Source organism: Dama dama, chromosome 5, assembly GCF_033118175.1.
Source record: "Dama dama isolate Ldn47 chromosome 5, ASM3311817v1, whole genome shotgun sequence".
Taxonomy (NCBI): domain Eukaryota; kingdom Metazoa; phylum Chordata; class Mammalia; order Artiodactyla; family Cervidae; genus Dama; species Dama dama.
Genome location: NC_083685.1, coordinates 20838735 through 20864992, shown reverse-complemented (window position 1 = coordinate 20864992; position 26258 = coordinate 20838735). Strand labels below are relative to the sequence as shown.

Genomic DNA, 26258 nt, shown 5'->3' with positions numbered 1-26258 from the left:
ACTCAGTCATGTCTGACTCTTGGCGACCCCATGGACTGTAGCCCACCAGGCTCCTCTGTTCATGGAATTCTCCAGCAAGAATACTGGAGTGGGTTTGCCATTCCCTTCTCCAGGGGGGTCTTCCCAACCCAGGGATCAAACCCAGGTCTCTTGCATTGCAGGCAGATTCTTTAAAATCTGAGCCACCAGGGAAGCCCCAAAATCAACTATACTCCAGTGAAAATTAATTTTTTAAAAAAAGTGCTATTTAAGTTTACATGAAATAAGTTTATCTTTACTATTTTAGACAAATGTATTAATACAAATTTTAAACATTTCTTAGTTCTCATTTCTAATGCAACAAACATTGATAGTTATAAAATCCACAAAAATGAAAACCTTGGCATGGGCAGGGGAGTGGTTCTCAATAATTTAAAAGAATGTAAAGGGGTCCCAAGATAAGAAGTGTTGACCATTGATTTAAAAGAAGAATCCTTTTACCTAAGAAATTTGTCCTCCTGGAGAGCAACGTTCCTTGCTAATTCGGGGACAGGGAAGCCCAGCTGTTCCAAGTACTTTGTTTCATTAATAATCTCCCTGAGAGCAGGTGAAAAGTTGATTGAGAAAGCAGTCACTCTTTCAGGGTTTATGGCGTCATCACCAGCGGCAGAAGTCTATGGGGGAGATGATGTTTCATAAGCGTGGGAAGGGCTGTCCACAAAGCAATCAGATCCACACAACCCAAGTTATAAATGTGAATTTGAAAAAAAATCAGGAGAAGGAAATGGCAACCCACTCCAGTATTCTTGCCTGGAAAAATCCATGGACAGAGGAGTCTGGCGGGCTGAAGTCCATGGGATTACATGACTGAGCATGTGTGCACGAGGGTGGAGGGAGATGGGTTGGTAGCAATAAACTGGTAGAACTGAAAAAAAAAAAAAAAAATCAGTGGAGGGGTTTTGCTGCCCTGACAGAGCGGGGAGCTGACCAGAACTAAGCTAGAAGACAAACTTGGGTGCACAGAGTTTTTAAAGAACTTGATTTAGCACTCATGTTTGAAAATTGGGCAATTGCATGAAAAAATCCAAAAATCTGGCTTCCCTCAAAAAATTGGAAAAGCTGATGATAAATGACAAGAACAGACTGAAGCGGGGGAGTGGCTGTCCCTTTTGAATAGGACACAAGCCATCCAGTTCCTGATAAGCTCTACCTGGCCTCTTCGCTCATTTTAGTACCTACTTTGGAACTTAGGAGACCAAAGACCTGAAACTGCCAGGCCGAGGTCTTTTCTTCCCCACTGTTAATATTTAATTTGTTGAGCACTTGCTATATGCTGGGCCCCGTGCTAAAGATGGGGATGAATCATGTGAAACTGAGATAGGCTGGGACCTGGGACCCTTTGCTGCAATGCTTGCACCTGGACACACTTCTCCTCCAGTAACAAAATACAAAGAAATTACATGGGACTAAAAAATAACTGCATATACTTGCAGTTGGAGCAAATTCTAGACAAAAGATACAAAAAGACTGAAAAATCCTTATTGCCACTTCTGAAGAGCCATAGCAAAAACAGGGTGTCCGGAGCAAAAGGTCCCTGAACTCAACACCACCAAAGGGATGGGCAAATTACTTAAGCCACCCCTCTGGCCAGACCCCCTGGACACACCCCTACCCTCACCCCATATAATGAACAAGCTCAGCATCCGATACTAGGGGAGTGAACAAGCAAGGGAACGTGTTACTTCTGACTCTCCATTGCTGCAGCAGGGGCCCCCAATAAAGCCTTGCTTTGAATTGCTTATCTGGCCTCTAGTCAATTTCTATTGATTGGGGAAGGCCAAGAACCCTGGTTGCTATCAAAGTGACACTTTCCTGTAAGTTAAAAATAATCAACCATCAGCAGTTTGAACCTGTTTCATACACGGTTCAACTAATATTTTGCATGTTCGTGGTCATCTGATCCAGGTCATTTTACAAATTGGGTCCCTGAACCCCAGAATTAAGCCAAGGAGTCAGAAGGGTTGCCTGATCCCCACCTGTTCGCTGACCATGACATTTTGCTACCTCCATTTTTCCCTTCCTGCCTCTCTTCTTCTCCCTGATCAACCCCTGCCACCTCTGCCCTTCTTTGCCTTTGATTTTGGAAATACCTCTCAACTTCATGAGAGTGAACACATCAGACCTCAAGGAAATGGGAGTTACCATCATCTTACATGGCCACCATAGTCTGGGGTGCGTGTGTGTGTGTGTGTGTGTGTGCACATGTCAGTGCTCAGTCACGTCTAACTCTTTGCGACCCCATGGACTGTAGCCCACCAGGCTTCTCTGTCCACGGGATTCTCCAGGTAAGAACACTGTTTCAGATCTAAAAAGATGCACCTTAGTAAGCAGACTCTTCTTCATGAGAGTTGGCAGGATCAGTTCTGTCGTCTCTCTCCACTGCTCATACTTTCTATCTTCATAGTCTTTCATCATCCTACCCAGTTCCAAATATTTTTGTTTGACCTATCAGAGAAGTCAGGCAAATGTCACTTTGTCCTTGAAAATAACAATTTTCTCTCTCTCCTGAAAAAAAAATCACTTAACACTTTATGCAAGAGGAAGCAGGCAGATTTGCACAAATTTGGATGGTTTGCCTGCCATGGTATGGCTTAAAATCTAGGCTGATTAGTAAGACTCACAAACCTCAGCCCATGGCTGGGAGCTCAAAAAGAATGACAGTGATTCATGACTTGTGAAGACCATATGAAATTCAAATTTCAGCATCCATGAATGAAGTTTTATTGGAATACACCTGTTCATTCACATGTTATCTACCACTTTCTAGAAAGGCAGAGATGAATAGTTGCAACAGGGGCCGTTTGACCCACAAATGCCTAAAATACTTAATCTTTGGATGGTTAAAGAAAAGGTTTCCCAGCCCTTTTGATATAACAGACAAAAATGCATGAAGAGGAGGGACAGTATTATCAAAAAGGGCGTGGTCACCCTCTGGAGAGGCTGAAGATCAAGAGCAGGGGGAAGTCATGTGCTTGTCACCTGGAAGCTGTCATAGATATATGACATGTCATACATACGGAGATGTGGTCCCCAGGGACCACGGGAAAGACTGTCTGAGTTGCAGGCATGGATTTGAAATTGAACTGCTTCTCATGCAGGCAACTCTGCACAGCCAGTTTGTGCTCAGGGGTCACCTGAATTGAAGGCGCCACCTGGGCACGCTCAAGGCTACCCATCTACAATTAAACCGTGAAATACAGGATTTCCCTGGTGGTCCAGTGGTTAAGAGTCCACCTTCCAATGCAGGGCACATGGGTTTGATCCCTGGACAGGGAACTAAGATCTCACATGCCTTGGGGGCAAATAAGCCACAACTACTGAGTCTACACGCCACAGCTACTGAAGCCTGCATGCCCTGGAGCCCGTGTTCCGCAACAAGAGACACCACCGCAATACATCTGTGCACCACAACTAAAGAGTAGCCCCCACTTGCCACAACTAGAGAAAGCCCACACGCAGCACTCACTCAAGACTCAGAGCAGCCTGAATAAATGAATAATTTTTAAAACGTGAAACTCAAAACGGGACCGTTGCAGCAGACATAACGTACTTCTCTTCCTCCATCACTGTCCAGGATCTCCTCTACTTCTTGAAATCTGAGGATGGTGTGCTTAATCCGGAAGAACAGAGACCGTTCCCAGTAGATGGCACCTGCTACCGGGGGATGGTTCTTATACAATGGGGGGTTGTCGAGGTTCTGAACAAAGATTTTGTTAACTATGTCAATCTGCAAAGCAATCAGACAAATTCCATAAGCAAGCAGTATCAGCGTGCGGGCCAAGACAAGATTGAACTTGAGGTTTGTATCTTTAAAGAAATGAACATGGAATGTCAAGAAATAAAGGTACAGAATAGTGCTTTTACTGCTTAGTCTCTACTGCTTTTTCTTATTCTCTGCAGGAATTTTTTGTTTGGTTTAACATATGCGATGATCCAGACTGCCTTGTACTTACAGACTGTGTACAATCATTTGGGGGACCATATTTTGGCCTTGCCATGTGGCTTGTGGGATATTAGTTCCCCAGCCAGGAATCAAACCCAGGCCCTCGGCAGTGAAAGCACAGAATCTTAACCACCAGATCACCAGGGAATTCCCCATGGAAATTCTGAAATCTGTTCTAGACATGACAGGTGGCCAGGCCTCCTGCATCGTGTGTGTGTGTGTGTGTGTGTGTGTGTGTGTGTACATGCCACTGAGGTTTTATAACTGTTTATCGTGTAATATTTTTCTAAATGTGGTACAATATGCAGGACAAAATTCACCATCTTAACCATTTTTCAGTGTGATTTCAGTGGAATTAAGTACATTCATGCTGATACAACTTAGCGACTGAACAACAACAAAATGCTGTTGTGCATCCATCATCACCATCCATCTCCAGAACTTCTTTCATCTTGAAAAGTTGAAACTCTGGGTACCCATGAAACACAGTAACTCCCCATTTCCCTCTCCCCCAGCTCCTAGGAACCACCTTTCTACTTTGTCTTTATGACTTTGACTACTCCAAGTACCTCATGTAAATAGACTCATAGAGTATTTGTCTTTTTATGACTGGCTTATTTTAATTAACACAAAGCCCTCAAGGTTCATTCATGTTGTATTAATAGCATATGGTGGAATTTCCTTCCTTTTCAAAGCTGAATAATCTTCCATTGTACAGATATAACGCACTTTGTTTATCCACTCATCTATCAATGGACACTTGGGTTATTTCCAGCTTTTGGTAGCTGTGGATAGTGCAGCTATGAGCATCAATGTTCAAATATCTCTTCGAGACTCTGCTTTCCATTATTTGTGTATATGCACAAAATGGAACTGCTGAATCATATGGCCTGCTGCTGCCGCTAAGTCACTTCAGTCGTGTCTGATTCTGTGCAACCCCATAGATGGCAGCCCATCAGGCTCCGCCGTCTCTGGGATTCTCCAGGCAAGAACACTGGAGTGGGTTGCCATTTCCTTCTCCAATGTATGAAAGTGAAAAGTGAAAGTAAAGTCATTCAGTCCAACTCTTTGCAATATGGCCTGGGCTTACACTTTGAAATAAATTTTGCAACCAAAATTCAAAAAGACACATGTATCCCAACATTCATTGCAGTGCTGTTTACAACAGCCAGGACATGGAAGCAACCTAAATATCCATCAACGGATGAATGCATAATGAAGTTGTGGTACATATATACAGTGGAATATTACTCAGCCATGAAAAGGAATGAAATTGTGTCATTTGTAGTCATGTGGATGGACCTAGAGTCTCTCATACATGAAGTAAGTTAGGAAGAGAAAAACAAATACTGTATATTAATGCATGTATATGGAATCTAGAAAAAGGGTACAGAATGAATCTGTTTGCAGGGCAGGAGTAGAGACGCAGATGTAGAGGTCATGTGAGCACAGCAAGGAGAGTGGAGGGTGGGATGAATTAGGGGAGTAGCACTGACCTCCACCATGTATGAAATAGACAGCTAGTGGCAAGCTGCTGTATAGTGTAGGTAGCTCAGTCTGGGGCTCTGCGATGACCAAGAGGGGTGGGATGGGAGAAGGGTGGGAAGGATCAAGAGGCAAGGGATATATTAATATGTATACCTATAGGTGATCCACATCGTTGTATAGCACAAACTAACAGAACATTGTAAAGCAATTATACTCCAATAAAAATAATAAATTAAAAAATAAAATAAGCATGTCACACTCTCATGGGAATAATTAGGTGTCAGAGGCAAAATAAGATCTGCCCCAATAATGGTCTGATCTCCAGAATTTATGAATACATTATATGATAAGGAGGAATTAGGTAGCAGGTGGAGTTAAGGTTGCCAATTAGCTGACCTTAAAATAAAGAGATGATCTTGGATTATCTAGGTGAGTCCGATGTATAATGAGTATCCTTACAACAGGAATGTGTATATGAACACACACATGACCTTCACACTACTTCACTCTTGTTATTATGATTATTACTATGACTAATTGACTCAGGGCCCATCACAATGTAACGGCATATAAGACTGATGGCATATAATATTGTACTTCATAAGTTCTTACTGAATTTCTTCACTAAATAAACAAACCCACTTCCTTTTGGTTACCTGTTTTGATTATACAACATGCTATTTTGGGAAAATTCCACAGTTTCTCTGAATTTAGATGAGAAAGACAACAGTGTGGTCCAATTGCTTACATTTTGCCAAGTGTATTTTCACTGCTACGACAGCCACAGATTTTTTTTTCAGTTACCTCTTTACAATACTGTGCAAGGATATCATTAAATTTCATCATCATTTGTCGATTAATGGCCTCCCGTGAACGAATATGTTTAAATTTTAAAAGCATATCAAATGCTGCTTCAGCTGATCGAAGTGTCTTAAAAGATTCGTCAATAAAATTTTTTGCTTCTTTTTCAATAACCTGCCAAAAACAAACAAACAAAGCCAAGAAAAAAAGCCCTCAGGACCCTGTAATTATCCCACAAAAAGCAAAATGTCAAGAAAGAAGCAAAACAAACCAAATCAGTACCTTGAGAAGGATTTCCATTGTACTTCAGTGGAAGCTATATTGTGTTAGCTATAGTACAGGTAGGTACAACTCTTTGCAACCCCAGGGACTGTAACCAACCAGGTTCCTCTGTTCATGGAACTTTCAGACAAGAATACTAGAGTGGGTTGCCATTCCCTTCTCCTGAGGATCTTCCCGACCCAGGGATTGAACCTGGGCCTCCTGCATTGCAGGATTCTTTACTATCTGAGCCACCAGGACTTCCCTTAGCGGAAACTGGGGTCCAAATAAAAACAGCAGACCACCTGCTGCATCAGTTTTCTGCTCTCTCCCTTCCACTAGTCAAAATGATGGAAAAGGAAATTTTTAAAATACTAACTCATAAAATAAAATAATTTAAAATACTAACTCATATAGACAAAGAAATGGGAGAGGACACAACAGCAAAGATACTTCAGGTAAACTCATTCTGCCTGGGGAGTAGGAGTGGGGACAGAGGACATTGAGAAATGTTCATTTTTACCTTATGCTCTTCTGCACTGTTTTCATTTTTCACTAAAAGAGCAGGGATCCAGTTTTATGATTTGGGGGGAAAAAAAAACCCTAAACATAACTAAATAACCCAACAGAATCACAGTATCCACTTCCAAGGTCAAATCGAAGGATGTGTTACTTGCCAGGACTTCGATCTTGAAGTCGTCCATCACGTATTTCCAGTACTGGGAGCACTTGATGCTAAAAGGGTCAAAGGTCAGGTTTTCCATGGGGGTGACCAGGCCATCCACCCTGCACAGGACGTCATCAATGCGCTTGGGATCCCCAGTCACTGCTTTCAGCTCTGGACCAAATATGTTGTAGAATTCCTCCACGACCTGTCCAATCAAACAAAATGAGGGAGGTGACCATTTGGTTTTCTCATGATGCTTCTCATGTTATTAATAAATGGATTGTGTCACACAGGTAACTTCCTCTCAGTCTAAGCCCTTGGGTTACCCACTGCACAAAGGACCAGTCCCAGATGCCCTGACAGAGTTTTCAAACTTTGCAGGCTCAGGACCCTACCCCCCTCTTTCTGTCTCTTCCCATCCTGCTCGTCCCCTGCTGCCTCATAGTCCCCCCAGGCCTCTTTCAGATCCATGTTCCTTTCTGTCTCAGGGCTTTTGCACACACAGTGTAAAATGTCTAGGTGCCTACTGTGTGTGCGTGTGTGTTAAGTCACTTCAGTCGTGTCCGACTCTTTGTGATCCCGTGGACTGTAGCCCACCAGGCTCCTCTGTCCGCGGGATTCTCCAGGCAAGGATACTGGAGTGGGTTGCCATTCCCTTCTCCAGGGGATCTTCCCGACCCAGGGATCAAACCCACATCTCTTACATCTCCTGCATGGACAGGCAGGTTTTTTATCACTACTGCCACCTGGGAAGGCCCAGGTACCTACTGCTCATCATTAAATATGCCGTCATCTTTTCTGACCCTTTAGAACAGGGTAGACCCCTACATGGGTAACTCAAACAGTAAAGAATCTGCCTGCAAAGCGAGAGACCTGGGTTCAATCCCTGGGTTGGGAAGATCCCCTGGAGAAGGGCACAGCGACCCACTCTAGTATTCTTGCCTGGAAAATTCCATGGACAGAGGAGCCTGGTGGGCTACAGTCCATGCGGTCAAAAAGAGCCAGACACAAATGTGTGACTAACACCTCCACTTTCAGGCCCCTACGCACACTTCCAGAGCCCCCTCTATTCCCCTTTCTTTGCACTCATCTCAGCTATAGCTATGGATCTGAGTGATTTTTTTCTCTCATGAGAATTTTTTGAGGTAGACCATTTTTAAAGTCTTTATTGAATTTGTTACATTACTGCTTCTGTTTTATGTTTCTAGTTTCTTTCAGCCAAGAACCATGTGGGATCTTAGTTCCCCGACCAGGGATGGAACCCACACCCCTCGCATTGGAACACGAAGTCTTAACCACTGGACCACCAGAGAAGTCCCTCCGTGTGATTAGCATGTCCACCTTCTTTCTCTTCCACTAGACTGTGAGCTCCATGAGGCAGAGATGATGTACACACAGGGCAGGCTTCTTAGGTGTGGGACTCAGGCAGGCGCACAGGGTCCCAGGCTCCAAAGGGCTCTGGGCTGGATTGAAGTCTCTGCTATTAACATCCTGAAATTCTCGACCACTTTATCTCTGAGCTTGTGTTTTGTAAATCAAGTTGGGGGAGGCGGGAGGCAATCATGCACGCATGTGAGCAGATAGGCAAAAGCTGGCTGTGGGCTGTCCACGACACCCCATCGAGAGGCAGCACTTGAGGCCCGTGAGCTGAGACTCCCAGCGGAGCCACGGTGCGCAGGAGTTCAGGGAGACTCAGAGTCAGCACCCGTCAACGTGTTGCAGCTGCGATGAGTAAACAAGGACAGTGACATCTCAGAGAGGCCACCTTCTCCCTTTGAGCCAGAGCTGGCTTCCAATATTTCATAATAATCATAAATGGAGTATAACCTTTAATACTGTGAATCCTACTGTACAACTGTAACCTATATAATGTACATCAACTACATTTCACTTTTCTAAAACAGATGTTTAAAACAAGAAAACCAAGGAAAGTCCCTGGCAGTCCAGAGGTTAAGACTCTGCGATTTCACTGCCGAGAGCCAGGGTTTAACCCCTGGTTTGGAAAATAAGATCCCACAAGCTGAGCACTGAGGGAAAAAAAAAAAAGAAGAGGGGGAGGGGAGAAGGGGGATGTCACTGAAGGGAAAGCTGCAAAGGTCAGGTGTGCTTTGGGACATTCTGGAACATTCTGTTTGCTCTGCAGGCATCTCTCCTGGCTAGACACTCCCAGCCTCCCTGCTCCCAACTGACATGGAGAGATCCACCGTCAAAAAGCCAAACTGCCTTCCATGGAGCAAATCCCAGATCTGAGCACCTTCACATGCATTGAAGACCCAGCCTCCCTACCTGCAGGATGTCATAGAGGTCCTGGCAGATGGTGGCCATGTAATCCGTTCTCTCGAACAGCCGTTTCCGATCAAACTCCCACCGAGCCTCTCTCCCCGAAGCCTCGATCTTGGCCCGGGTGTCAAAATAGGCCTTTTTCCACATGTTGAGGGTGTTCCTGGCCTCCAAGGTCTTGTGCTGTGCGCTCGCTCGGTTTTCTCTGGGAAGCAAAGAGATGCTGTGATGGGCAGGAGGGCAGAGCTGCGGGGAGGCGGGGAGTTGGAGCCACGCTGCTCCCTGGTGGGGAGGGGCAGGTTCTAAGGGGACAATCTTGAGCAAAGAGCTGAGCCTCTCTGATGACATAGCTTCATCGCAAACAGCTTCCCAGGCAAGAGACTGTTCCGCCAAGAAATTTGCAGGAAAGCAATTTGCAGCGGTGTGGGCAGGATTCCAAGCCACGGCCCAGGTAGCCTTTACCACAGCTGCCCCTCAATGGGCAAAGCTGTGGTTTACCTGATAAGTTTTCTGTTTGAGCTTGAAAGGAAGCTGGTGGCCTTGGGTTCATGGGGGGAGGGGGGAAGGGGCTGTAATACTGGAGCAAAATGATAGTACTAAGATTTTGGTACCTATTTCACTTATATAGATTATTTTTTAAGAAAGTAAAAAAGAGAGAGAGAGAATTCTCTGGCCGTCTGCTGGTTAGGACTCTGTGTAAGGCATAGTTCCGGTGAGGCAGAAAAGGAAAGACGACCTCAACAGAAGTAGGTTACCTTTATTCAGGCAAGGAGGGGCGACAGTCGGCCTAACGACCAGGCTGAGCGCCAAAAGGGATCAGGGAGGCTTCATACTTATAGGGAGGTTTGTGGAAGCAATAAGGGAAACGTCAATCAGGCGGGATATTTTGAGTATTCTTTTGTTGAGATGACACTTGTAGGTGGGCAGGGGGTGATAAGTCTTTTGGGCAGGTGTAGGGGGTGGTAGGTTTTTGGACAGGGGGTGATAAGTTCCAGATAGATGCAGCTGGCCTGGAGCATCAGGATGGAACTAAAGTTATGCTTTGTTTTCTCCGAAGTTAGATGATTCAGCAAGGGGCCTTTGAGACTGTTGTTCTCTTTTCTAGGCCCAAAAGACTCCTTCATTCTGCACTTCTGCAGGGGGCACAGGTTCAATCCCTGGTCAGGGAACTAAGATCCTACATGCAGCTCAGCCAAAATAAAAGAGAGAGTTAAAAAAAAAAAAAAAAAAAGATTAGTGTCCCCTTCCAGATTTGATCCTCAGAGTGTGTTCTACCTAAGGGGATCCTCCATGTTCCAGGTGTGAGGTTCCCTCAGACCACGTGCCTCGGTCTCTCCAAGGATAATTTGTGACCCCATGGACTGTATCCGCCAGGCTCCTCTGTCCATGGGATTCTCCAGGCAAGAATACTGCAGTGGATTGCCATTTCCTCCTCCAGGGGATCTTCCCAACCCAGGGATTAAACCCAGGTCTCCTGCACTGCAAGCAGATTCTTTACTGTTTGAGCCATCAGGGAAGCCCCTAATTAAGGAAGATGGTCCTGATTAATCCACACAAGTGGAGTATTATTTGGCCATAAAAAGAAATGAAGCACTGATACAGGCTACACCATGGAGGAACCATGAAAACACGATGCTGAGTGGGAGGAGCCAGTCATAAAAGACCACAAGTTGTCTGACTCTATTTGCATGAATGTTCAGAAGAAGCAAGTCCACAGAAAGTAGATCAGTGGTTGCCCAGGGTTAGGAGGGGAGTGGGGAGGGGGACAGGCAGCTAAAGAACCCAGGGTTTCTTTCTGGGATGAAGGAAACTTTCCAAAATCACTGACGACTATGGATGCACAACTCTGAATCTATTGGGCTGGCCAAAAAGATCATTGCATCTGCTGGAAAAACCTGAACAAACTTTTTCACCAACTTTGTACTAAAAGCATTCAATTGTATGTTGTAAAAGGGTGATTTGTACAGTCTATGAATTATGTTTTGATAAAGCTGTTTAGGGCTTCCCAGGTGGTGCCAGTGGCAAAGAACCCTCCTGCCACTCCTGGAGACATAAATAGATGTGGGTTTGATCCCTGGGTTGGGAAGATCCCCTGGAGGAGGGCTTGGCAACCCACTCCAGTATTCTCGCCTGGAGAATTCCATAGACAGAGGAGCCTGGCGGCCTACAGCCCATGGGGTCGCAAAGAATGGGACACAACTGAAGTACTTAGCACACACACAAAGCTGTTTAAGAGCTTAAGTAACACATAGCACCGCCGGGTCTTACTTGAACAAAGTCCGCAGATTCACCACTTTGCAGACTCTCTCGGCAATCTCCCAGGCAATGCGCTCCATGAGCGGAATCATCCTCTCGTCTTTGTTGTAGTGGCGGGAGATGATCCACACCATCCTCAGGGCACTCATCATGGAGGGGATTGTTTCCAAGACAACGTGAAAGCTAGATCCATGTGTTATGTTCTAAACGGAGAGGTGGGTACAAACGAAAGAGCAAGGCAAGCTGGCTCAGTCTCAGGGCGAACGGTGTAAGAGAACAAGTTTCTCTTGTTTACAGGAAGTTTCATTTTTTTTTTATTTGAAAGATATTTTAAGATGGTACAGAAATACTCAAATGAACTTTTTGGCCAACTCAATTATTAAATGTATTTCTGGATTTTATTACTTTTGGGGGAAAAAAATGCTCCTGTTACAGGTCTCTCAAGTTTTAAAAAAATTTTACATTCTTTTCCATATTCTCTTCCTTGATGGCTGATCACAGGATATTGAATATTATTCCCTGTACAATATGGTAGGACCTTGTTGTTTCTCCAATCTATAGCATATATAGCAGTTTGCATCTGCTAACCCCAACCTCCCACTCTTACCTTCTCCCACCCTCCTCCCTCTTGGCAACCACAGTCTATTCTCTATGTCCCTGATTCTTGTTTCTGTTCCATAGATGGGTTTATTTTTGTCATATTTTGGATTCCACATGTAAGTGATATAAACGGTATTTGTCTTTGTCTTTCTGACTGACTTCACTTAGTGTGATAATCTCTAGTTGCATCCATTTTGTTGCAAATGGCATTATTTCATCCTTTTTATGGCTAAGTAATATTTCATTGTATACATGTAACACATCTTTATCCATTCATCTGTTGATGGACATCTTTATCCATTCATCTGTTGAGGACATCTTTATCCATTCATCTTTTGATTGACATCTTTATCCATTCATCTGTCTTGGCTATGGTACACAGAGCTGCTACAAACAAAGGGGTGCATGTATCTTTTTGAATTAGAGTCTTGTCTGGCTATATGCCCAGGAGTGAGATAGCTGGATCATATGGTAATTCTATTTTTGGTTTTCTGAGGAACCTCTATACTATTTTCCACAGTGGCTGCACCAGCTTACATTCCACCAATAGTGTAGAACTGTCTTCTTAATTAAAAAAAAAAAAAAGTTCTTCTCATGGAAGAAAGTGTTTAACAAACAAAAGAAGTTTGAAATAGGTAGGCCTGTATAATAATGACTCCTGGCCTTGGAATACTGTACTGTGTGCATGATAAATCAGAGGGGAGAGGAATCATGAAAAAGGAGATTACACTTGTGGTGGGAATGTAATAAAATGGTGCACTCACTGTGGAAAAGAGTTAAATAAAAAATGTTCATGGACAGTTAAATATAGAAATATTGGGACTTCCCTAGTGGTCCAGTGGTTAAGAATCTGCCTTTCAATGCAGGGGACATGGGTTCCATTCCTGGTCAGGGAAGTAAGATCCCACATGCCCTGGGGCAACTTAGCCACTGCACCATAACTAAGGAGCCAAAGAGCCACAGTGAAGACCCCTCCTGTGTCCTGCAACTAAGACCCAACACAGCCATAAATAAAGAAATGTTTTCTTGAAAACACAGAAGTATCATATGACCCAACAATTCTACTCCTGGGTATATGCTCAAACATATTGAAAGCTGATACTCAGACAAATATCTGCACACCCAGATTCACAGCAGCATTATTCACAATAGCCAAAAGGTGGGAAACAAACCAAAAGCCCATCAACAGAAGAATGGATAAGCAAAATGTGGTGTATACAGTGGAAAGCTATTGAGCCTTAAAAAGGAATGAGATTCGGACATATATTGTATCATGGATGACTCATGAAAACATTATGTTGGGACTTCACTGGTGGTCCAGTGGCTAAGACTCCAAGCTCCCAATACAGGGGACCCGGGTTCAATCCCTGATCAAGAAACTAGATCCCACATTCTTCAACTAAGACCCAGTGCAGTCAAATACAAACAAAGGAAAGGAAATAAAACATTATGTTAAGTGAAATAAACCATACACAGAAGGACAAATAGGGTATGGTTCCATTTCTATGGAATTCCTAGAACAGGCAAATTCATAGAGTCGGAAATTAGAATAGAGGTTACCAGGGGCTAGGGGGAAATCAGAGTTGTGGCTTAAGGGATGTTGAGTTTATGTTGGGGACAGTGAAAAAGTTTTGCATATAGGAGGTGATGATGGGTACCCAGCACTGGGTATGTATTGAATGTTATCGAACTTACTCTTACAAGTGGTTCCAATAATAAATATCATGTTATAGATATTTTACTGCAATTTTTTAAAATGCTGAATAAACAAACAGAAGTTAAATCCATGTGGCTGACTTTCCACAGTGCAGTGCACCCAGCCTACCTTGAAATGACGTTCCACTGTGGAAAGAAACCTCACGTTATCTGAGGCCTCCATGTGGAACTTGAACAATTCAGTTAAGACGGGCTGCAAGTTGGCCACAAGCAATGAATCTGATTCCTTGATCACATCCAAGACTTTTCTGACTATTGGAAGCTTTGTTTGTTCATGCAGAGCACTTAGGGTGGCATTTCTTTCCCGCCAAAATTCAATTTCAGCCAGAGGACCATTACCCTGCGATGAGCACACAAACATCATCATCATTAGTGGGGAATGGACACTGCGGTTGCTCCTCCAGCATCCATGCCCCTCTTCCCAAAGGCTCTATAGTTAGGAGCTAATCCATGCAAGGACTTCAGGGGCGGACACCTGACCTAGGATGGTCCAATTAGAGGGAATCTCAGGACTCCAGTTGGGAACGCTAGACACTCCATCCTTCTCTGGACAAAGTGGTGTAGGGATGTGGAGTCAGAAACTGCTACAAAAGTTGTCACCATGCAGGAGACCAGCCCGAGGAGGAAGCCCTCTCAGAGAGGAGATCGGAACCAAGAAATTTACAGAGAAACCCAGCTAGATTGCCAGAGTCCTGATCAAACTGTACCTGAAGCCAGCATTGCCCTCTGGACTTTTCAATGAGCCAACAAATCCTCTTTCTTGCTTAAGCCAGCTGAGTTAGACTTTCTCGTTGTTGTTTTTTTCTTTTCAGCTCAAAAATCCTGACTGATATATAGTATTATCTTTATCAATATCAGGGAGTCATCTGGTAGCACACTAACCTTAGAAAGCCCAAGAATGACATCTCAGGTATGTTTACTTTAATATGTTTAAGAAGGCCACAAAACAGTAAGAAAAGAGGCTAGATCACACAGATTCCCAGACTCTTGGCTCTTTCTCAGGATGGCAAGCATGAACTGGATTAGGGATCTGCGAAAGCATTGCACACGGTACCTGTGGCGTCTTTTTCATCTGGCCCTCAAGGGCTGTAGATATCTGATTCAACCAGTTTATCACGCATTGCTCCAAAATTTCAACTGTTTCTGGGTCAGCTGCCAGTTCAGATACCCCTCCCTCTACGCTGATGCTCGGCATTTCTAACTTGATCTCACCTAGTAGAATAAAAATGGTCAGTCAGCCAGTAGTTTGGGGGAAATAATTACAGACAATAATCTTCAAGGTAATTCTGGATCTTCCCTCCACACATTAGTATATAGCCTGGTACATCATGATCCTCATATTTCTATATATCACTCTCTTTCATTAGAATGTACTAAAACATTTTGTTTATTATTTGACTGCATCAGGTCTTATAGTTGCAGCATGTGGAATCTTCCCTGTGGCTCACAGGCTCCAGGGTGTAGGCTAAGTAATTGAAGCATGCAAGCTTAGTTGCCGCCCCAGCCTGGCATGTGGGATCTTATTTCCCCAACCTGGGATCAAACCTTCATCCCCTCCATTGGAAGGAAGATTTTTAACCACTGGACCACCAGGGAAGTCCCTAAAACATTTTAGATAATTAGATCACCGTAGCAGCATCAAGCTTCATCAAAATGATTTAGCTATTTATTAATAAGAATTCCTGAGTTTACAACCTAATGTCAATTTAAAAATTGAACAAGCAGATCTCAACAGATATTCGAGAACGTCTCCAGCATGAAACAGACAAACCAAGATAAGTCAGCAACAATGACCTCGGAGGACATTGAAATAAAAGAAAAGATGGGGGGGTTAATTCCAACTATTAGAGATTTGAGATAATATAGCATCCATCAAACAAGAACAGAATGCTATGGAAAAGGTACAGTCACAGAATAAGTGAAAGTCTAATCAAAAGTTGTGAAGGTAAAAGTTGAGGAATTCTTAGGCACTCTTTAGGAACTCACAGGCAAAGAGATGGAAAACACAAGTGAAAAGATAAGTAACAGAATCAGCAGCACACATCCAACAGGAATATTAGCAAAAGAAAACAGACAAATAGTGGAGGAAATTATCAAGAGAGTTTTTTATACTAAAAGGCTAGATCTTCAGACTGAAAATACAGAGTGCTCAACAAACAATCTCATAGAGTGCTTAGCAATATGAATGCAGAAAGAACCTCACAAAGGTTCCCTCCCACATTATCCCTGACCAAAATGCCCTTGCACCCCAATTCCACCTACCAATGCACTGCTCATCATTTCAGATGAGGTCAAATGCTGCCTCCTTCAGGAAGTCCTCTTTGATTCCCTCACCACTTCTCCCAAATGGTCTCACTTTTCCAAGCCCTAAGGACCCTAATATCTATCTCAAGTTACTTTTTCTGCCATAGTTCTTTGGGCCCTAGATTATAAAATCCTTGAAGACAAGGATTTGTCATTCTTCATTCTTCTTTATGTTTCTTACAAAGACCAGCTCTGTGTCTTTCACATCAGGAGCTGGTAAAAAGAACGATCATAAATTAAAACCAAAAAAATCTCCTGAGTCCTTAAATTCTTTTTCTTCTTAGGAATTTTTTTAAATTGCAGGATAATTACAATATTGTGATGGCCTCTGTCATACATCAACATGAATCAGCCATAGGTATGTGTATATATATATTTATATATATATATATATACACACACATATGTGTGTGTGTGTGTGTGTGTGTGTGTATGTGTCCCCTTCTCTTGAACCCCTCCTCTCCTCCCTCCTCATCCCATACCTCTAGGTTGTCACAGAGCACCAGTTTGGGGTTTCCTGCATCACACATTTCCACTGGCTCTCTATTTTACATATGGTCACGTATATGTGTCAATGATATTCTCTCAGATCATCCCCCTTCTCCATCCCCCACTGTGTCCAAAAGTAAATTCTTCTTAATGGAAACATCCTGCTTAATCAAGGAGAAAAACTGAAGCCTTACCTTCAAGTTGCTGCATTGTTCTTTGAATACTACTTGCAAATTTCTGGATGTTCATTAAAAATTCATCTCGTATTAACTGAATGCTGTGATATTCTATTGCTTCCCCAGGCATGCTAGGTAGGTCTATGTCATAATCAAAAGAGTCTACGCCTTCTCCAGACGTGAGTCCCAAGTTGGCATCCTTGTGCTGACTGAAGGACAAGGCTGGCAAGAAAACCTGAAAAGCCAAGTTTAAGAATCAAATCATTTGTACCACTTTTTTAGATTCCACATATATGCGATATCATATGATAGTTGCCTTTCTCTGTCTGATTTACTTCACTCAGTATGACAATTTCTAGGTCCATTTCAAGTTGCTGCAAATGGCCTTATTTTGTTCTTTTTTATGGCTGAGTACAAATGACCTTGAAAACGGAAGAAAAGTCACAGATGTAGAAAACAAATTTATGGTTACCAGGGAGGAAAGCAGGGAGCAGGGGACGGATAAATTTAAAAACTGGGGGACTGGGATTGACATGTATACATCACTGTATATAAAATAGATAACTAATAAGGACCTGCTGCATAGCACAGGGCGATCTGCTCAGAGCTCTGTAGTGAGTTCTATAGGGAAAGAATATAGAAAAAGAGTGGGTATATGTGTATATATATATATATATAACTGAGTCACTTTGCTATACAGCAGAAACTAACGTGATGTTACAAATCAACTGTAATCCAATAAAAATGTTTTAAAAAGAAACAACTCACACAACACCATATTCAATAATTCATGCACTTAAGTTGCCTCTGCCTTTGAATGTATTTGTAGCATAATAGAGACAAAACATGGTCCACTGGAAAAAGGAGTGGCAAGACACTTTAGTAGTCTTGCCTTGAGAACCCCATGAACAGTATGAAAAGGCAAAAAGATATGACACTGAAAGATGAACTCCCCAGGTCGGTAGGTGCCCAATATGCTACTGGAGAGGAGTAGAGAAATATCTCCAGAAAGAATGAAGAGACAGAGCCAAATCGAAAACAATGCCCAGTTGTGGATGTGACTGGTGATGGAAGTAAAGTCCGATGCTAAAGAACAATATTGTATAGAAACCTGGAATGTTAGGTCCATGAATACAGGTAAATTAGAAGTGATCAAATAGGAGGTGGCAAGAGTGAACATAGACATTTTAGGGATCAGTGAACTAAAATGGACTGGAACGGGCAAATTTAATTCAAATGACCATTATTTATATTACTGCAGGCAAGAATCCCTTTTAAGAAATGGAGTAGCCCTCATAGTCAACAAAGGAGTCTGAAATGCAGTACTTGGGTGCAATCTCAAAAATGACAGAATGATCTCTGTCCGTTTTCAAGGCAAACTATTCAATATCACAGTAGTCCAAGTCTATGCCCCAACCAGTAATGCTGAAGAAGATGAAGTTGAATGGTTCTATGAAGACCTACAAGAACTTCTAGAACTAACACCCAAAAAAGATGTCCTCTTCATCATAGGGAACTGGAATGCAAAAGTAGGAAGTCAAGAGATACCTGAAGTAACAGGCAAATTTGGCCTTGGTACAGAATGAAGCAGGGCAAAGGCTAATAGAGTTTTGCCAAGAGAATACACTGCTCATAGCAAACACCCTCTTCCAACAAAACAAGAGAAGATTCTACACATGGACATCACCAGAAGGTCAACACCGAAATCAGATTGATTATGTTCTTTGCAGCCAAAGATGGAGAAGATCTACACAGTCAGCAAAAACAGGACTGCGAGTTGACCGTGGCTCAGATCATGAACTCCTTATTGCCAAATTCAAACTTAAATTGAAGAAAGGAGGGGAAACCGTTAGACCATTCAGGTATGACCTAAATCAAATCCCTTACGATTATATAGTGGAAGTGACAAATAGATTCAAGGGATTAGATCTGATAGACAGAGTGCCTGAAGAACTATGGAAGGAGGTTCATGACATTGTACGGGAGGCAGTGATCAAGACCATCCCCAAGAAAAAGAAATGCAAAAAGGCAAAATGGTTGTCTGAGGAGGCCTTACAAATAGCTGAGAAAAGAAGAGAAGCTAAAGGCAAAGAAGAAAAGGAAAGATATACCCATGTGAATGCAGAGTTCCAAAGAGTAGCACGGAGAGATAAGAAAGCCTTTCTCAGTGATCAGTGCAAAGAAATAGAGGAAAACAATAGAATGGGAAAGACTAGAGATCTCTTCAAGAAAATTAGAGCTACCAAGGGAACATTTCATGCAAAGATGAGCACAATAAAGGACAGAAATGGTAGGGACCTAAGAGAAGCAGAAGATATTAAGAAGAAGTGGCAAGAATACACAGAAGAATTACACAAAAAAGATGTTCATGACCCAGATAACCACGATGGTATGATCACTCACCTAGAGCCAGACATCCTGGAATGTGAAGTCAGGTGAACCTTAGGAAGCATCACTACAAACAAAGCTAGTGAAAGTAATGAAATTCCAGTTGAGCTATTTCAAATCCTAAAAGATGATGCTGTGAAAGTGCTGCACTCAATATGCCAGCAAATTTGGAAAACTCAGCAGTGGCCACAGGACTGGAAAAGGGCAATTTTCATTCCAATCCCAAAGAAAGGCAATGCCAAAGAATGCTCAAACTACCGCACAATTGCACTCATCTCACATGCTAGTGAAGAAATGCTCAAAATTCTCCAAGCCAGGCTTCAGCAATACATGAACCATGAACTTCCAGATGTTCAAGTTGGGTTTAGAAAAGGCAGAGGAACCAGAGATCAAATTGCCAATATCCACTGGATCATAGCAAAGCAAGAGAATTCCAGAAAAACATCTACTTCTGCTTTATTGTCAACACCAAAGCCTTTGACTGTGTGGATCACAACAAACTGTGGAAAATTCTTCAAGAGATGAGAATACCATACCACTTGACCTGTCTCCTAAGAAATCTGTATGAAGGTCAAGAAGCAACAGTTAGAACTGGACATGGAACTACAGACTGGTTCCAAATTGGGAAAGGAGTATATCAATGCTGCATATTGTCACCTTGCTTATTTAACTTATATGCAGAGTACAACATGAGAAATGCCAGGCTGGATGAAGCACAAGCTGGAATCAAGATTGCCAGGAGAAATATCAGTAACCTCAGATACACAGATGACACCACTCTTATGGCAGAAAGTGAAGAAGAACCGAAGAGCCTCTTGATGAAAGTGAAAGAGGAGAGTGAAAAAGCTGGCTTAAAACTCAACATTCAGAAAACTAAGATCATAGCATCTGGTCCCATCACTTCATGGCAAACAGATGGGGAAACAGTGAGAGAGTATTTTTTTGGGCTCCAAAATCACGAAGCAAGAAAATACACTTAATCCTTGGAAGAAAAGCTATGACCAACCTAGATAGCATATTAAAAAGCAGAGACATCACTTTGCCAACAAAGGTCCGTCTAGTCAAGGCTATGGTTTTTCCAGTAGTCATGTATGTATGTAAGAGTTGAACCGTAAAGAAAGCTGAGTGCCAAAGAATTGATGCTTTTGAACTGTGGTATTGGAGAAGACTCTTGAGAGTCCCTTGGACTGCAAGGAGATCAAACCAGTCCATCCTAAAGGAGATCAGTCCTGAACATTCATTGGAAGGACTGATGCTGAAGCTGAAACTCCAATACTTTGGCCACCTGATGCAAAGAACTGACTCATTGGAAAAGACCCTGATGCTTGAAAAGATTGAAGGCAGGAGGAGAAGGGAATGACAGAGAATGAGATGGTTGGATGGCATCACTGACTCAATGGACATGAGTTTGAGTAAGCTCCAGAAGTTGGTGATGGACAGGGAAGCCTGGAGTGCAGCAATCCATGGGGTCACAAAGAGTCAGACACAACTGAGCGACTGAACTGAGATAATACAAATAACAGCAGTGACTCCCATATTTTAAAGAATCTCTCTGGTTGACATGTGAAGAATATAGTACAGGGTCACGAACAGAAGCTGAGAAATCTATCAGGAGGCAACTGCAAGAGTCCCAGCAAAAGACAACACTGAAATCTTCCTGGTTACCCTATCCAGTATTTCAAAAGTCCTATCTTTACCACCTGCCAACATTTCCTAACCTCCTTCCCAGCTTCGTTTTTCTCCTTAACTCCTATCATCGTCTATGTTAGACTGTATATTTTCTCAATGATCTCACTTAATGTGAATCTTCCTGACTGGGATGTAAGGTCCGTGAGATACAGACCTTGAGTATGGTGATCACTGCTATGGGATACAATCAGTATACAATAGGTGCTCAATAAAAACTTGCTGGAGGGACTTCCCTGATGGTCCAGTGGTGGAGACTCCACACTCCCAAAGCAGGGGGCATGGATTCAATCCCTGCTCAGGGAACTAAGGTGCTTTGGCACGGCCAAAAAAAAAAAAAAAAGATAGAATAAAAATATATATATTTGGAATCCCTTGAGTTCTCCCTTGATCTCTAGACTTACTTATCCTGCCTCACACCTCATCTTGGGTGTTTAGGAGGCATCTCAATATTAATATGTGCAAAATAGAGTTTGGGGTTTTTTCCCCCCCAGATCCTTCCATGCCCTCCATCTCAGTAATGACCCTAATATCCCCCTGGTTGCTCAAATTCAAATCCTAGGAGTCATTCTTGATGCTCTTTTCCTAAACCTCCACATCCAAATCATCAGTAAGTCCTGTTGGCTCCATCCCTAATGTATTCTTGATGCTGTCTGCTTCCCAGTCCCTCCCCTGATTGAACTTGGAGCCTAAACAATGATCATCCATCATTCAGACCCTTCCATAGCCTGCTATTAGGTCAACTGGTCCTTTAAGCTCTTGCCTCTGCAATATGTTATACACACAATGATGAGAAGAAAAATGCAAACCAGATAATTTTATTCATATGCTTCAAACCTACTTTCCTTTCCAAACTCCACTCCCTATGCTCCAGCTGCACTGGTCATCCTTCTGTTTATAAACTAAACGGAGTCTGCTCCTGCCTCAGGACATTTGCACATGCTGTTTTCTCTGCCCAGGATCCTCTTCCTCGAGATCCTCACTGTTTGATGCCTTCACTTCATCCACCTCTCAATTCAGTGTCACTTCCTCAGAGGGGTCTTTCCTGACCACCTCACTCCCACCCTATCATATTTTCCTAATAACTTACCATTAGTAAATTAGCCTGCTTATGGGCTTTTTTATTGGTTGTCTAAAGGTCAGATGCCACCTCTCCAACAAGGTGTCCCTAACCGCCACCCCCTGAATACACACATAGTCACACTCATACACCACACGTTGCTGTTGGCGTTTAGTCTCTAAGTTGTGTCTGACTCTCTAGCTTCATGGGCTGTAGCCCACCAGGCTCCTCTGTCCGTGGAATTCTCCAGGCAAGAATACTGGAGTATGGAGGTCTGCCATGACCTCCTCCAAGAGATCTTCTTGACCCAGGGATCAAACCCACATCTCCTGCATTGGCAGGCAGAGTCTACCACTGAGTCACCAAGGAAGCCCTCTCCATCACATTACTAGGGTTTCGTTTCCTCAAGCCAGCCATCACTACCTGAGAGTTTCCTGTTTTTGTGTTGATGTTTGGTGTCTTTCCACCAGTATAAGCCAGAACACAAGGATGTCATCTGTCCTGCTCACAGCTCCACCAACAAACCCCATGACCGTGTCTGGAACCTAAAAGTTGCCAACCACCTCTTTATGGAATCAATAAATCAAATGGCCTTACTCTTTTTTCTTTTTTTTTTTTTTTTTGGCTGAGCTGCTCGGCTTGTGGGATCTTAGTTCCCTGACCAGGGACTGAACTCACACCCTTGGCAGTCAAAGTGCCAAGTCCTAACCACTGGACCACCTGGGAACTCCCAGATGGCCTTACTTGTTAAAAGTGCTGAGATTCTTTTTTCCATCCATATTTACCTGAGATATAACATCCCTCAGGAGAGCAAGCACATGCGAATTTATAATCCCATACTCCAGCGTTTCGGGCATAATTTCCATAGCTTCCTTCATGTCAGTCGCCTCAGAGATGGTCTCTAGACAGGAACAGATTTGGGGAGTGAGACGAGGAGGGAGGTGGACACAGCTAACATTTCCAAGAGTGTGGGAACCAGCTCCTCCTCCAATAATACAAAGGAATGTTCCAGACACAGGTCAGAATACGTGCTCATTGAGAAACAGACAAACGCTGAGGGTCGCACTGTTGTTCAGAGGTTCACACAAGCGGCACCTGAGGGCCACGGGATGAACTGATCTGGTTGGAGTGTGTACAGCCTGACAAGGAGAGAAACACTTTGGGTTTTCTAGAAACATTTGATGAACTCTTTTCTTGGTCTGTCTCTCCACTCCCAGTAACCCTCCCCAGTTCATCACCAAGGTACCTTTCAAGTCACAGCATTCGTCAGGGTTGGGGGCGGGGAGGGGGGGATTGTTGTTTTTGGTTTTTTTTGCGCCACTGCATAGTTTGTGGGATCTTAGTTCCCCAAGCTTCAGTCTGCATGCCTTTCCCTGCATCTGTATAGATGTGCACACTATTCTTTGCCTGATAGATTTCCTTCTATCAAATGCTTCTTTACTGAAATAAATTTATTTTAAAGGGAAATTATGTAAAAACCAAGTGTGAAAAAGAAAGTTTGACATCAGTGAAAGATACCTGTAAAATATACATGTACATGATGAGAGTAAATAGTAATAAATTGGGGTAAATGCCACACCCTCTGGCCAAGGCTGATTATTGTTGCTCCTGGCTTGTGATTACTGTTAAATAGGGAAGCACTGAGCTGAGATTGACCCCTCCTCAAACAAGAACTGTTTAATGCTAAGCCTCTGCCGGTCATCTTTCCTCCTTCTTGTTATGTTCCCTCTCATTTGGGAAGAACAAAGTACAGAAACTCAGAACTTAGCAGTGAGGTCGTGATCCAAAGGGCCATCAATGTTCAAACAAAGAAAAGAAAAGCAACATCACGTGTGTTATGTACTTTACTATAGAGTACTGTATAGTGGACAGTCAAACCATATCTTTATTTCAAGCCCAGGATGTCCAAAAGCAAGCATGAAAAAAACCATCGGTGATATAGCTGATACAGTACTACCCAAACATCACTGGATCCTTTTTTCAAGAGGATAGATAGAATTGAATCCAGCAAGAAACAAGAACCTGTCCCATCAACGTCAGGTGTGAGTAAAATTGGCAGCTTACCCTCCATCTTCTATTGCTAACAATCCTCCAGCTCTACCATCTCCTTCCCTCCTCCATCAGTAACTCTTCTTGCCTCTTCACTCGATGCCAGCCCCTGTATGCCAGCTCTAGTACTATACTTGTCAAGGTCCTATACTATAAGATTAAATTTTTTAAATTTTTTGTTTGTCTTTTTATGTCTTATTTGTGTGAAAAGTATTATAAATCTATTTCAGCCCAGTACTACATAGCTGATTGTGTCAGTTAGGTACCTAGGCTAACTTAGTTGGACTTACGAACAAATTGGTCTTACGAACATGCTCTTGGAATAGAACTCATTTGTACATAGGGGACTTACTGTACTAACTTATGTGTGTTTCTGTTCAGACACCTTATTGAACATAATTGCTGATTCACTAACATTGGACTCACGGCCAGTAGCACCACTGCTCACGTGTGAACGAAGCTTACATCACACACGAGTTTTCTCCGTCGGGCACATCCCAGCCTTCCTGCACTCTGAACACTAGTCAGTGCTTCAGCACCCCACCTTGGAGACATTTTAAACAGTGAAATCATGCCAAAGCCCCACAAAAACTCAAAAGCCCTGGTACTAAATAGATCACGATAAAGACACTCATCTATAGTGTTTGATGCAATAAGAAGGCAGAGCATGGCCTTGCCTGACCTCAGCTGGGCCCACGCATGCTAGTGACTCAAATTTTCCCCACTCCGTATGTGTATTTCAAAGACTGTGAAAGCAGTGAAAGTACTGATTCGGGGTTACAAAAGTTTTGAGTGAGTTGGTAAATTTACAAATATAGAATCCATGAATAATGAGGATTGACTGTACTGATAAAAAGCTATCTTCTCAAGAACATGTAAAAATTAAGAGTCTCAGACATATGCACATGCACTTGCATGCACACCCACACTCACACACACTCCCACTGGAAGCATACCTTTTGTATTTCTGAGAAAAAACACCACATTCTGGTCCAGAAACTCCTCAGGAACAGGAGTACGACGCACTTGGAGATATGTCTTTTCCATCATTTGCTTAACAATTTTCTGAAATATAGAGACCAAAAAAGTCACACTGAGATATATCCGTGCACCCAAATCACCTATTTGTGTACACCTGAGCTCTCTCCCCATGCACTGGCTGAACTTACTTCCCAGTAGACCACAGACATGAGCTAAAATTCATCCAGGGGGACTTTCCTGATGGTCCAGTGGCTAAGACTCCATGCTCCCAATGCAGGGTGCCCAGGTTCAATCCCTGGTCAGGAAACTCAAGCCCACATGCTGCAACTAAGACCTGGAGCAGCCAAATAAAAAAATTACTTTAAAAATAAAATAAAATTCACTCAGAGGCTGAACTCTAACCCTGACTCTTCCACCAAATGGCCACTACAGCACTTGAATAAACTGAATTGGGCAATGTCCTAATCAAGCTTCTCTGGACCACAAATTGCAACAAGCCCGTCTTGAATTCAGGTTTCTGCTGGGAGCCATATTCATGGGGCAACTGAGCATAATTTCAATTAGCACAGCTCAGGCCAAATGGTTCCATCCTAACTTTATGAACTCTCCCTGGATTTGTGCAGTGAAGTGTTGACCCAGCAGGCCTGGGCTGTCCAAACCCTACACATTCCAAAGGCGCTCAAAACTAGCCCTGGGACTTCCCTGGTGGTCCAATGCTTAAGACTTCACCTTCCAATGCGGATGGTGTTGGTTTGATCCCTGATTGGAGAGCTAAGATCCCACATGCCTTGCAGCCAGATAACCAAAACATAAAACAGAAGCAATACTGTAGCAAATTCAATAGACTTTAAAAATAGTTGGCATAAAAAAAAATTTTTTTTTAAATCTTTAAAAAAACGAAAAGGCTAGCCCTGAACCAGTTCCCAGGTGATGACCTTTAAGCTTTTGGAACATCCTGGCTGATCTGAGCATCTCTGTGGACCTGGGCCCTTGGGTCATGCTGGGGAGTTTACGCTAAAAACGTGATTTATGGTGAACTGATTTTGTTTGCCTGGGGAACTGAGTCATACTGCC

At 43.0% G+C, this 26258-nt stretch overlaps 1 protein-coding gene across 2 annotated transcripts in view; it reads right to left on the bottom strand.

Annotated features, from left to right (window-relative positions):
* The window catches only part of DNAH10 (dynein axonemal heavy chain 10), a 152833-nt gene that overhangs the window by 117703 nt on the left and 8872 nt on the right, over window positions 1-26258 (bottom strand). Inside the window, exons 4-15 of one of the 2 annotated variants that reach the window (XM_061140857.1) lie at window positions 25160-25268; window positions 22940-23055; window positions 17039-17255; window positions 15106-15263; window positions 14161-14391; window positions 11748-11938; window positions 9486-9684; window positions 7210-7404; window positions 6275-6445; window positions 3590-3766; window positions 2359-2484; window positions 481-653 (exon numbers count right to left, since the gene is read on the bottom strand). In XM_061140857.1, the coding sequence (XP_060996840.1) occupies window positions 481-653; window positions 2359-2484; window positions 3590-3766; window positions 6275-6445; window positions 7210-7404; window positions 9486-9684; window positions 11748-11938; window positions 14161-14391; window positions 15106-15263; window positions 17039-17255; window positions 22940-23055; window positions 25160-25268 (2063 nt within the window). The remainder of the gene's footprint in view (window positions 1-480; window positions 654-2358; window positions 2485-3589; window positions 3767-6274; window positions 6446-7209; window positions 7405-9485; window positions 9685-11747; window positions 11939-14160; window positions 14392-15105; window positions 15264-17038; window positions 17256-22939; window positions 23056-25159; window positions 25269-26258) is intronic. The other variant, XM_061140858.1, reaches the window with a different exon arrangement.